Source organism: Pseudopodoces humilis, chromosome 3 (assembly GCF_049639895.1).
Source record: "Pseudopodoces humilis isolate 2021_Gansu_Grassland_sample_001 chromosome 3, ASM4963989v1, whole genome shotgun sequence".
Classification (NCBI taxonomy): Eukaryota; Metazoa; Chordata; class Aves; order Passeriformes; family Paridae; genus Pseudopodoces; species Pseudopodoces humilis.
The window spans coordinates 73,331,007-73,343,080 of record NC_142202.1 but is presented as its reverse complement, the minus strand read 5'-3'; the positions used below and the strand labels follow the sequence as shown (position 1 = coordinate 73,343,080).

At 35.9% G+C, this 12,074-nt stretch overlaps 1 protein-coding gene across 5 annotated transcripts in view; it reads right to left on the bottom strand.

Moving 5' to 3' along the window:
- Positions 1 to 238: 238 nt before the first annotated feature.
- Positions 239 to 12,074, bottom strand: part of ASCC3 (activating signal cointegrator 1 complex subunit 3) — a 253,171-nt gene continuing 241,335 nt past the window's right edge. For 3 of the 5 annotated variants that reach the window (XM_088053260.1, XM_088053258.1, XM_088053259.1), the window contains exons 38-42: positions 9,685 to 9,836; positions 9,029 to 9,179; positions 3,066 to 3,272; positions 1,055 to 1,230; positions 239 to 957 (exon numbers count right to left, since the gene is read on the bottom strand). In XM_088053260.1, coding sequence (XP_087909386.1) covers positions 822 to 957; positions 1,055 to 1,230; positions 3,066 to 3,272; positions 9,029 to 9,179; positions 9,685 to 9,836 — 822 coding nt within the window. In that variant the 3' untranslated portion in view covers positions 239 to 821. The remainder of the gene's footprint in view (positions 958 to 1,054; positions 1,231 to 3,065; positions 3,273 to 9,028; positions 9,180 to 9,684; positions 9,837 to 12,074) is intronic. The other 2 variants (XM_088053261.1, XM_088053263.1) reach the window with 1 other exon arrangement.

Sequence of the window (12,074 nt, the reverse complement as noted above, 5' to 3'; positions counted from 1 at the left end):
ATACAGAAGTTAGTCATGCACTTTAGCACTAAGCCCTAGAATAGGACATCCAATTTTATATGCCTTACTCCTACAAAATTCAGGAAAAAACACTAAGGAAATTGCAAGTATGCAATATATATATATTTGTGTATATGTATATACATGTAAAGAGTAAACTTTAACAATTATCTACATATATTGCATCATTGCTATACTGGAAATATTTTTTATGGTTTAGCTTGCCCTTATAACTAGATTTACTGCTCATATAGTTAATATAAATTAGTGAAATTTTTCTTTAGATTATCATTTTCAAAATGTACTATGCATGAAGAGTATATTTTACACCTAAAAACACAGTGCAAAACATTCTGGGAATACTTTTATTAAACATGAAATATAACACATCCATCAATATTTTCAGCAGCTCTTATATCAAATTTTGTATTTTTCCCTATAAATTAAAAAAGTTGATGATTTAAATGCTCTTAATAGACAGGCTATAGAACGCTTTTCAAAATGAAGATGATAGCCCTGAATTTGCACAAATTACAGTATTGTTCAGTCTTTTATTTTGATGTTTTAAAATTCAACTAACAATCTGACTTCTGAGAGAAGAAAGATAAAACAAGAAAAGACAAATCTTCATAAAGGAGTAAGGCCACTGTGGCTAACTCGGTGTCATCAGAGTTAATACAGCAGTCACTTTCGGTTTCCCTGTTGTCTTGAGGTTTGAAGTTGGTTCCACTAAGGCAGATGCATTTTTGGATGTCCCAGAATGATGAGATGTCTTAGTTGCAGGACCAGTTCTTTTGACTGAGTGGACTTTCCAGACAGCCTTAGTTCAGAGCCAGGTGGCTCCTGGCTTCACTCCCCTCCGTGGTGCCTTGTGCTGGTAAAATGTTCAGGTAAATGTCGTACTGTTGGTCCATGCCAAGATAGCTGTCACTCATGACATACAGGGTGTAGATACACCTGAAAAGTAAAAACAACATTGTAAAAACAGTTTGGGAATTTGGTCTTGACTGCTTAAAAAATGCAATATCTGAGAGAATTTGAAAGTTTGTCTTACTTTCCAAGAGTTTCTGGAGTATAAAAAGCAATGGAAACAGTATTTCGATTTCTGACATATCCAGTTCTTTTCAGGGCGATGAGTTCTTTTTTATCAACTTCTCCCAATATCAAAAACCATCCTTCATCTTTAACTTTGGGGAATCTAGGAGCCATTGCTTTACTGTCCTGCTTTCCCTGTTGGAGAAAAGAAACAGCTTAGGAAAACTAGAAATCACCTTTCCAAAATGACATTTTTCCTTGAATGAAAAATACCTCAAGAGCACACTGCTGTCAATTGTTAGGAAAGACTATAATTTAGTCAGACTAAAATTGTGTTATTTCTTTCCAGAAGAAGGGTTAAAAAATAAAAAATTACAGTCAATGGAGAAAAATCCAGAATACAAGATATTATTCAGCTTATTTTGTAAACTACTAAACCTTGAATGTAAATATTATTCGCTTTCTGCAATTTTATCTAATATATTTGAAATACAGATGGGATAATTGTAAACCTAGCTTTAGCTTTAAAGCTAGTTAGCTTTATTTAAATAAAGTTAATAAATTTTATTCAAGATTAATATAAAGACAAAAACAGCACTAAAAGTGTTTATTTGAGTTTGATATAGCACAAGGAAAGATTTTACCAGTGTTTCTTTAATTCAGTGACTTTACTGCTGGAAGCTGAAGACAGAATGATGCATACTCAATCAATATTCATTTTGCATTCTATAGAGGGGAAGTTTTTACTGAACATTTATACGGAAGAAGAAACAACACCACAGCAATGAAGCTTTAGGAACAGTTTGATCCAGTTGTTTTTTACAAAAGATGGATCAAATTCTAGGACAGGTTTATAGAACAGTGATCAGTGCATTAAATGCTTCTGCTGCTTCCACTTCCATGGTTTCTGCTTAGGCAAAGTCTCTGCCAGTAACTGGCACAGCAAATAGAATGATGTATGGATAAGCTTTGGCCCTTTGTTTTTTCTGAAATAAGACCGTTTCCCCTTGCAACTATGGTGGATCTGTTGTAGTCAGGACAAAAAGTCTTTTGGGAAACAAGAATACTTTTCAAATATAACTCTTAACTAATGTAAGATAACATCAGGATTTTCAACAGAACACATATATCCCCACTAGTATCAAAACAAAATTGTCTTAAGAATCTCAGAAGTAACATCTAAAATTGTTCCACTTTTATCTTGACCTCTTTGCATCTTTACAAAAATGCTGGTAATTATTTATAATTCTTGATTATTTGAAATGCTAGAGAAATTCATTAGCAAAATTGTAACTATTGTGGTACATATACCGCTCATGGTATGTAAATGGTGGAAAAAGGCCTGGGTAAGTGAGTGAGAGCTCCATTGTCAGCAGTGCCTGACATGAACTCAGCTCCAGCTTTCCTCAGAGGTGACACACAGGTACAGCCAGGTACTGCTGCTGGGGCAGAGTAGTTGGAAAACGCTGCAGCTCCTGGAGTTTCTGGCTTGGCACACCAAGATTTGCCGAGGGCCCAGTGAGCTGACCAGCCCCAGAGGCAATGGGATATGCTTTAAATGGACAAAGGGCTGGGACCAAAATGTAGACAGGTGAAATGTAGGGGGAAAGAATTGTATTTGGAAGTTGCTCTAGGAGCTGTTAAAAAAAGCATTGGATATAAAATATAAGGAAAATATTCCCAGTAAAGGCCTGAGGATATGTTACAAGTAGAAACATATTTATAGGTGTGAGTCTGGTATGCAGTTTGGAAGCACTTGTGAATGTAATTGGAAAGCATTTAAATTAGTTTGATTTTGTTTTCATTGACTTGGTCTAGGATTTTACCTTAAGAGCCTACTTACTATCCTGTTGTAACCTGTAAAAAACATTTTATTCACTATGAATACAGAAAAGGCTTTGAAAGTGTTTATAATTTACATAATACTTAAACCATAAGGAAACCTATTATACTGTACAAAGCATCATTGACAATGTAAATGGATTATTGGACACTTGTGCACTTGGGAAGGAAATGACGAATAAGTCTACCTGGTACCCCATCTGCGTTCTCTGCAGGTTTATTTGGAGCACATACTCTTGATCAGCATGCAGTTTGATCCATCTCTTGTCAGCTCGTGTGTCTGTTGTCAAAGAAGGAACAGGTACTTCGTTCTGTGGCTGAACTGCATCATCCCAACTGCCCTTAATGCTCAGAATGACATTTAGAATTGGCAAACGGCACAAGAAATTCCAAGCCTGTAGAAAAAACAGATCCCTATGGATTACAAAATAATCTATACAGTCATTGTCACTCTAACAATAACAATTCAATGTGCAGTCTACATATTTATTCTGTATTAAAAATATTTTATTGTGTATTAGAATATATGTAACTGTACAACTCTCAATCATAAGCATAAAATACTTTTCATTAACCTTTCATGCCACTTTCTTCCTAGCAAATAAAACAAATGTGAAACTCCTCAAGCACGTTACACATGCCTTACTAAGATTACTAATGTCTGAACACAGGAAAAATTCCTTACTGCTCCCGATTAAAGTATTTTTTCCCTATAAGCCACTTAAAAACTAGTATAATTAAGTTTTAAATTAAACTTCCTTAGCATAATCCATAAAGAACAAGTCACTGCAGTGCTAATTAGCAATAGGCAAACCTCAGAGAGTTCAGAGGATCAGTTCAGATAATTAACCAAAAGTTCAGCTGCATATCCAAAGTTATCCCAATTTTTTTTTAGCTTTCTTGCATCAATCTTCATGAACTCTCCTTCTTAGAGACTTCCTGAGGAATTTTAAGTCTCTGTAGTCTCTCTTGAACTGCAACAGGTCCTCAACTTTCTCATCCTTGTGCAGAGAACTGTTGTTAGAAGATATCATCTGTGTAGCTCAACATGACACTTTCTTAACCTTAAAAAGGCACCCTGAACATGCAGCCCTATGTTTCTTTCATTTTGGTCTCTGTCAGACAAGGAAAAGTAGCTCTGAGGAGCTGCAACAAAAATGGAAGGGAGCAATGTAGGCTTTCATTTAGTAAGAAAGAAAATCAGCATGTTCACGCAATGAAATTTGTTAGGAAAAAGAAAGATGAGGATGGCACTGGAAGAGAAAAACAAAAGACCAAGAATCGCCTTCTGCCCTGCCATCTCTTCCCTCCACCCCCAGAAAAGAACAAGAATCAGCATATGTGAAAAACTAGAGGGTGGGAAAGAAAGAAAGCAAAAAAGGATACTGGTCTTGGTAAGGAGCTGTTATATGCCAAAATGGGAACTTGTGGGAATGAAGAGGGTAGGCATAGTCACATGGGCAATAGCATGGAACAGAAATGTTTTATCTGGAAAAAGACTAAAGCATATTTTATTTTTCAGGTATGGGTTTGACTGTGTAGTGTTTCAACAAAATGTACTTTCATTTAGATTGTGCTCAATGTGTCCGATTCCTTTTTCTGTGCTGGATGGCCTAGAGGCCTAATGAAAGCTCAGTTTGCTTTTTGCAGACATCATTGCCACGAGTCATACTGACAATAATAGTGCATGAAGTCATACCGACAATAATAGCGTACGTCAATACATAATTACAGATACAGCAGCCAGGATAAGCAGACCTAAGGTCGTGCTGCCCTAGGAAAGGTGGTGCTGTCTCTCTCTCCAGGGTTCTTCCCACCAGCTCACTGTGCCCTTCTCCATCCCCTGTGTGTTGGCATTGCTATGCTGGGATTGTGCAGCTAGATGGATCAGCTTGCTAATCATTTTGGAGACTGCATGAATTTAGATCAGCTTAAAGCTGATTGTGGCAACATATTCTCTAATCCTGCGACTCTGAGTAAGCATGAGCCTTCAGTGCCATTGAAAGAAGTGGTCCAGCCTCCTCCCCTGCTGGCACAAGCATTCACATAGCCACTTGGCTACAGGCCATTTTGACTGTCAGTGAGAGGGTTGATAGGATTCCTCCTCCTCCCCTCGTCCCCAGACACTCATTCCCACCTCCTTGCCTGAGACAGACACAGCGTTTGTGCAGCTGTGCAGTGAGCTGGGTCAGCCAGGGGAGGTGAAAGCGGCACGGGGAGGGCAGGACTGCCCATTTCGGCTGCAGCACAGGCTTATTTGGATTAAAATGGCTGCGTTACCAGAGCCCGGCTGAACTAAATGAGAAAACCAGTTTCAGCTACAAACTAATCTCTCTCTCTCTCTCTCCTCTTCTGTGTATTCATGAGCACCTGTGTCTGGTCGGTGCAGAAGGTGGGAAGGCCCAGCTGTGAGCACTCAGGAACTGCAGTGTAAAAGCAGGGGACACGGATGAATTGCACTGATGTTCGTAAAGGTGTCTTAGCTAGGAAATGACGGGAAAATTGTAACAGAAACTAAACAGCTAGGACTTTAAGAAAAATACATCTTTTTTTGTCCCAACTCTGAAAGGAAATGGGGAAAAAAAGGCAGCACTTTGAAGACGGTGAAAAAAATACCACTGACATTCTTTACTAAGCCTTGTTGCCAGGGTTTTGATACATTTAATACACAAGACTACTAAACCCACCTCCAGCAGATCACACTAGTTGACAAGTTGAGTAGTAACATTGCCACTGGCAAATGGAATGTAAAGGTTTTTAAGAAGAAATTTAGGGTAAGAACTCCAGACCCACTGTGTGAGAGTCTCTGTGCATCTAAGCAGGATATTTCTGCTGACATCAGGAGAGGCACCCTGATATAAACCAACCTGGTGATCACCTCTTTGGTTGTGCTGTAGATATCATTTACCTTGAAAGCCTTGTCTCAAAGGACAAGACCTGTTACAATTATGTTAGAACAAAGTTTAATTTCAGCAGAGATCGTAATTTATTAACTCCTTTAGTAGCATTACCTGTTACCTTCACCATAGTCTGGTGAAGATTATGATTTGGGCTGGTTTATACCACACAACCCCAACATAATCTATTTGTCAAAGGCTGTCCTGTCCTCATGCAGCTTTCTTAATATAAACAAACCAAAGTAACTATGAGTAACTTTCTAATCAGATAAGAAGTAGATTTAATATGTCATCCTATGATGGCTATTAACAGTTGTATTTGATGATCTTAAAAGGCCTTTTCCAACCTAAAGGATTCTATGATTCTTTGATTTATCAAGTCTTGTGTATTTGAAAATTAAAGGCAAAGTTAGTACTGCTTGATCAGTGATACAGTATGCATAGCAGACTGCATCCATGCGGTGTGGGGAAAATGAAGAAATGCTTTTCTCTCTAAGGGAAGAAGTCAAGTAGTAGAAGGTGAAAATGAAAAGAAGATTATAGGAACACAGATACTTCCAGAGTAAAAGTAGATAATAGCACAGTAGAATAATATATATAAGTATATATATTAAATATAGTATATTTAATAACATAATAATAATAAATATTTATTTTCAATCTTGAAGTTTCTTTTTTCTCTTTCAAAAATATCAACTCAATATTTTAAAAGGTGCTTAAAGCCTAAGTGACTTAGAAACTGAAAGATTTGTTAAAGAAATATGATTCACAATGAATCACTGAAACAGAGCTTTGACCAAAGAGTGGGGTTAATGTAAATAGTTTGAATTTAGGTTCTCAGATTTTAAAGCTCTCCTGACTTTTAGTGAGCTTTTGAATTATAATACTAAATTCTGCAAAATTAAAGTCAGGCTCCCATGTCACTTAGTTATTTTTTGACAATTTAACTGTTTTTTTACCGTCTAGGAAGACAAGCACGTATCACTGCATTTTAAATATGTCAACATATCTACTATATACATGCACATATATACTATACATACACATTTATCTACCAAGCCCATAGATCCAAATTATAATCAGATGAAAAATTCTTCACAAACCTTTGGGAACATCATTAGTATTTTTGCCAATAATCTGTCTCCCTAGGACCTAGCCTAATATTCCAAATCCATGAGCAGCTTCAAGAGCTGCTATTTAAAAATTAATTACCAATCTGCTTAAAAGGCATTTTCTTCTTTCCAAATGTGAAATTTCTTCCTTTTCCCATCTGCCTGAAATTTATGTAAAGCTTAAAGTGTTTTTACCATTTTCTTGCTAGTAATCTTTAGCTTTAATATACTTTGAGTGAGAAGTAAAAGGTTTTTTAGGAGAAGAAGAACAAGAATGGTTTTGGCAATTTAGTGGCATATTTACCACTTTATTTGACTCTGTTCATGTCTGGTGCCAGAAGGCTAAGCTTAGACTCTGTAGTCTGATATTCTTTCTTTATAGAAAAAATAGAATACGGAAGAATTTTTCTCTTGGTTGACCCCTGTCTGTGTGAGCACTGAAAGACTTTACATATGAAGACACTCAACAGGCAATTTTAATATGAATTTTAATTCTGTGTAAGGTATTACAATAGTTTTTATTTTTTTTCTAGTAAAAAATCCTGCAAGGAGTATAATATATTGGTATAAATCTTCCACATTTATAATGCCCTGCATAAGGCACTCATGGCTTTGCTATACCCAATACAGCCGCTCCCAGCTCGTGGAAATGAAACTTACTCCTCACATGATGGCAAGACATTATGTTTTTCCCTCTTATATGCATCTGTATTTACAAACATAGATAGATAGAGGCAGACTCGTTCGCAGTGTGAACATACACACCACATACACACAAGCTATTTTTGAAGAAACTGCTAAGACATTTCAATACCAGCCAAACATATTTATCTGAGGATTAATCTTCATCTATTGAATCAGACGAGAACACTGCCATGCATACAATTATTTAATTAGCAGCCAAATCCTCTGCCAGTCAGCAGCCGTTCCAGGCATACTGATGGGGCAGTAGATGCAAATCTCACAGTAGTACTGCTTTTTCTCATTACTACTGCAATTAGCACTTAAATTGATGCTTTAAACATACTAATTTCTGGAATAATTCAGGATTTGTATGTTACCTGGGATCGCCTCACTGCAGAGACGACACCAGATTGCTACGCAAATTGAAGCACTTTTGAGCCAAATAACCATCATCATATCAGACAGAGCCAATTTGCATTTGCTTTTAAAGATAACAGAATGGCAATTTATGCAAATAAATTAAGTAAGTTTACTTCTGAGTTCTCCCTGAACTAATTATAATAATGTTCTAATTTTTTATCACATCTAAAAGTTGGACTGAAATCAATGTGTATTATGTTAGAAATCTGTTGTTAAAGGAAGCCTTTTTTGATGTCAATACATTTTCTTAATTCAAAATTTTGATGTTAATTTGGTTACAAATGCAGATGTCTGTTATAGACATTTAAGTACTTTTCTTCTTGTTTGTGTATCAGTAAAAGGTTTAACTGAAGCTGAACAGTCAAACTGCCCTTTTAAACATTCAAATAAAAAACATTTGAAGTATAGCTTTTGAAATTTTCATCTTTCCTACATTTATTTGAAATCAATAGGCTTAGAATGTGATGAATGCTATGGAATATAGCTATCCTTTCCTGTAAATGCCTTGAAAACCAAACTGAAAACGACTTTAACAGCTCAACATTTTGGAATAGTATTTTTTTCCCTCCCCTGTGAAGTATGAAATTTTCATCTCCTTTTTCTGTTTCAAACAGAAAATGAGTGCTGGATCTTCTACTACGAGTATTCTCAGAAAAAACGGTGTTTGACAGACCACTTCAGAAACCAGCTATGATGACATTTGCAATGCATGTATTCCTAGTGCAGAGCTATGAAAAGGTGGATAACACTCAGCAGATTGAATGACCTAGAGAAGCATCTTTAGAGCAGAGAGATGTGGTAATATCAGCCATAAACCAGAGCCTGTTACTGCTTAGCAGGGAATAAGTGAGAATAATATTAAGAAAACAAGCAGAGAAGAACCTTTTTAAGGCCAGCAGTACCCTGAAATTAGAGCAATGAATGTGTTCCACTCTATACAGAACGTCACATGGTATTTACTGAAGGAGAGAGAGTATTTCTTTGCCCGACTACTCCTCCTTTCTAGTCACAATGATGGTCACAAATAGAAAGTGTTACCTGTGAAATGTGTGCTGCTTGCAACTCACTGTCCACAATGGAAGCAAAAACATTCTCTTTTCCTTCACAGGCAGCCATTAATTCGGGAAGACACTCGATGGGTCCTTGGTAACCTCCATGCACACTCTTTCTTTGGCCTTGACTCCACTTCCTGATACAGACAGCAAAACATATGCCCAGGAAGGGAAAGCAAACATTTTTACTCAGTTGTTTTGGTGGTAAAACTCAATACTGTGTTCTGTTTTTAAAGGGTGGTTATTTATTTTTGGTTAGCATTAATTACTGCATCATCTAAGCATCTATAGAGCTTTGCATTATCTATGATGTTAAGATGGATACTAATGTAGTTTTATAATGGATTCAAATAAAGAGATTATTAACATACAGCGTTAGATTTGTTAGTACTTGGAACCCTTCCAGTGGTCTCTTGTTAATTTGTCTGGAATCACGGTTCTCAAAATAATCTGTGGGGGTTAATTAATCAATGAATATTGAAAACAGAAACAGAAAATCCATTTGGGAAAGCATCACTGTGAAAGGCAGAGTTCTGATTTGTTAATGAACATTCTTGGGCACAACAATGCCATTCAAACACAATCAGCAGCTGGAAGTGGAAGGAAATCGGAAATCTGCTAATGCTTAAAAGAATTACATACCGAAAAAGGTAAAGATGCTGGAGCTCAATATTTGGCAAAGTAAGCAGGGATGAGTCATGTATCCATCTACCCTGAACCACCATCTGTACCAGGTTGGTTATGTTCAGAGCAGTCACCAGCCAGCCATGATATGCTGCAACATCCAGCATTGCCTGAGCAAAAGAGACATATAATAAAAAACCAAAACCAGAACACAAATATAATTGCATACCTGGTTCATGCAACATGTGATTAATGTTTAACATGCAGAGATTTCTAGGCCTCAGCATAGGAATTCAACCTCTATTGATGGCAGTTAGGCACCTTTGGAATTAACCTTGAAAACAGATGAATTAAATCCTCTATCATTGTTATAATTTCTTGCTCTTGAAAAGGTAGTTTACACAATGGTTTTGGAGAACTGAAGGCAGAATCTTTTCCTTACAAATAACTCCTCTTTGACATAACCCAACTCAGAATGAAGGAAAAAAAAATCTCAACATTTACTGTAAAAGAAAAAGTTACAATTAAAGGCAATATTTATTTATATTTTGACATGAGAGCTTTCTCAGAATTGCATAATTATTCAGAAATCCTTGAACTATTTAAGAACACCACCAATATATTTACATTTGTCAAAAAATTAATTTTAGTGTCATTTACCAGTAGCAATTATTATTTCCATTTGAACTAAGAACTTAGAAAACCCCTGGAATTGGACTAGATTAAAGCACTAAAATTTAGCTTTATAGCATATTTGAAGTTTTGTTCAACACTGACACATAAGTTGAAGTCTTGAAGAAAGCTTACAAAATAGCTTATATTTTACCTATGGTGAGTAAAAGCGATCAGAAACAAAATGGATTTCATCCTTTGCATTGTAAACAGTTGACTGTCTTGAGAATGAGGGGTATTTGGCTGTCTTTCCTCTGGCATCTCTATCCTGATCCTGAAAAGCTTTCCCAAAGTACACAGAAAACACAAGCAAACAAAAACCCCCTATCCAGCTATACATCAGATTTCAAAGTGTTAAAAAACATCCTGCCTTCCATGTCTCATGAGTTTCTGTTCCATTTCTACTTCCCATGTTTTGACAGTACAAATAAGAGGTATACTGTTAGTACCATTAGCATAAAGATCTAAAGATAATTCAGTATGGATTTTGCAGTGCAAATGGCCCTGTGGACATGAAAAGAATGGTTCTGCTTGCTTTTTTTCTTGACTGGCCTTACGCTTTGTTTGGTTAGTCTAAAAGTGAATTTAAGAGTTTTTCCAAGTGAAAAAGGACCAAACATGAATTTTTGGTCTCAACGTTTTTTAACAGTAAATGCATCTATATTTGGATATATAGTATACTTTCCACCCTGTCTATAGAACATTGAAAGAATTATTATGATTTATGGAAGCATTTTATCTAGTGAAAAAAATGATACTATAATATATTAGTTGCCTTGCTTATTTTGTTCTTCAACATTATGATCACAATAAAGTGTGGGTCCTCATATTAAAACACTAATTCATATTGGAGTAGAAAGTCATATATTTAACAGTTGTTTGCCACAGAGTGAATTTAATGTCTGATTAAAATACTAGAAAATAGTTGGTTTTTTTTAAGAAAGCAAGGGATATTGATATATTGAATCTAGTGTATTGAATGGTTTCAACACCTTTTTAACAACCAAATTGGTGTTAGGAGAGTTGTAATTTGATTTTAGGACTAGGTTTCACATGTTTCCATGGGTTTTTCTTGTAAACACAAATGATATTGTTTGATACTTACTTAGGCAGCAGATACCTCCACCATTTTAACTTATTTTCCAGCCACTAGTGTAATGAGGAGAAGCTGTCTAAGTCTTTACATTTAATCAAATGTTTTACAGACAAACAAAAGGCAGCATTTACTTAAGGCAAACTAAACAGTGAAATCTTCTTTAAACAAAGGAGTTGTTTACACACGCAGAGCTATTTCAATTAAATTACACTGATTCTGGAGAAATACTGACTTTAAAGACACAAGTTAGTTTCACTCCTGGCCGAGTCACACAGTTTATTTTAGCAGTTTACAATGCAATTTCAACAGGTTTTTTTTCCAGATCGGGGTGATAAGATCAGTGACACTTAGAAAAATATTTGAAGTGTTACCCTGTATTACACAAATGTCTCATTTCTCATGAATTGCAGATAAAGGGTCTTTCAGCTAATAAAGATCCAGATTTAATATTTCATTTTTTGGAGGAAGAGTCATAGCACCCTGAAATTCTCTGTTTCTAGTGACCCTCGAACCAGTACCTCACAACACAACCTTACTGGTTTCCATTTCTGTCTTTTCACTTGGCTTGCCAAAGTGATTTCCATGTAGGATTGTTTTCACCAAATAAAAAATAAAATTATGTTAGAAATCACGTTTGAAA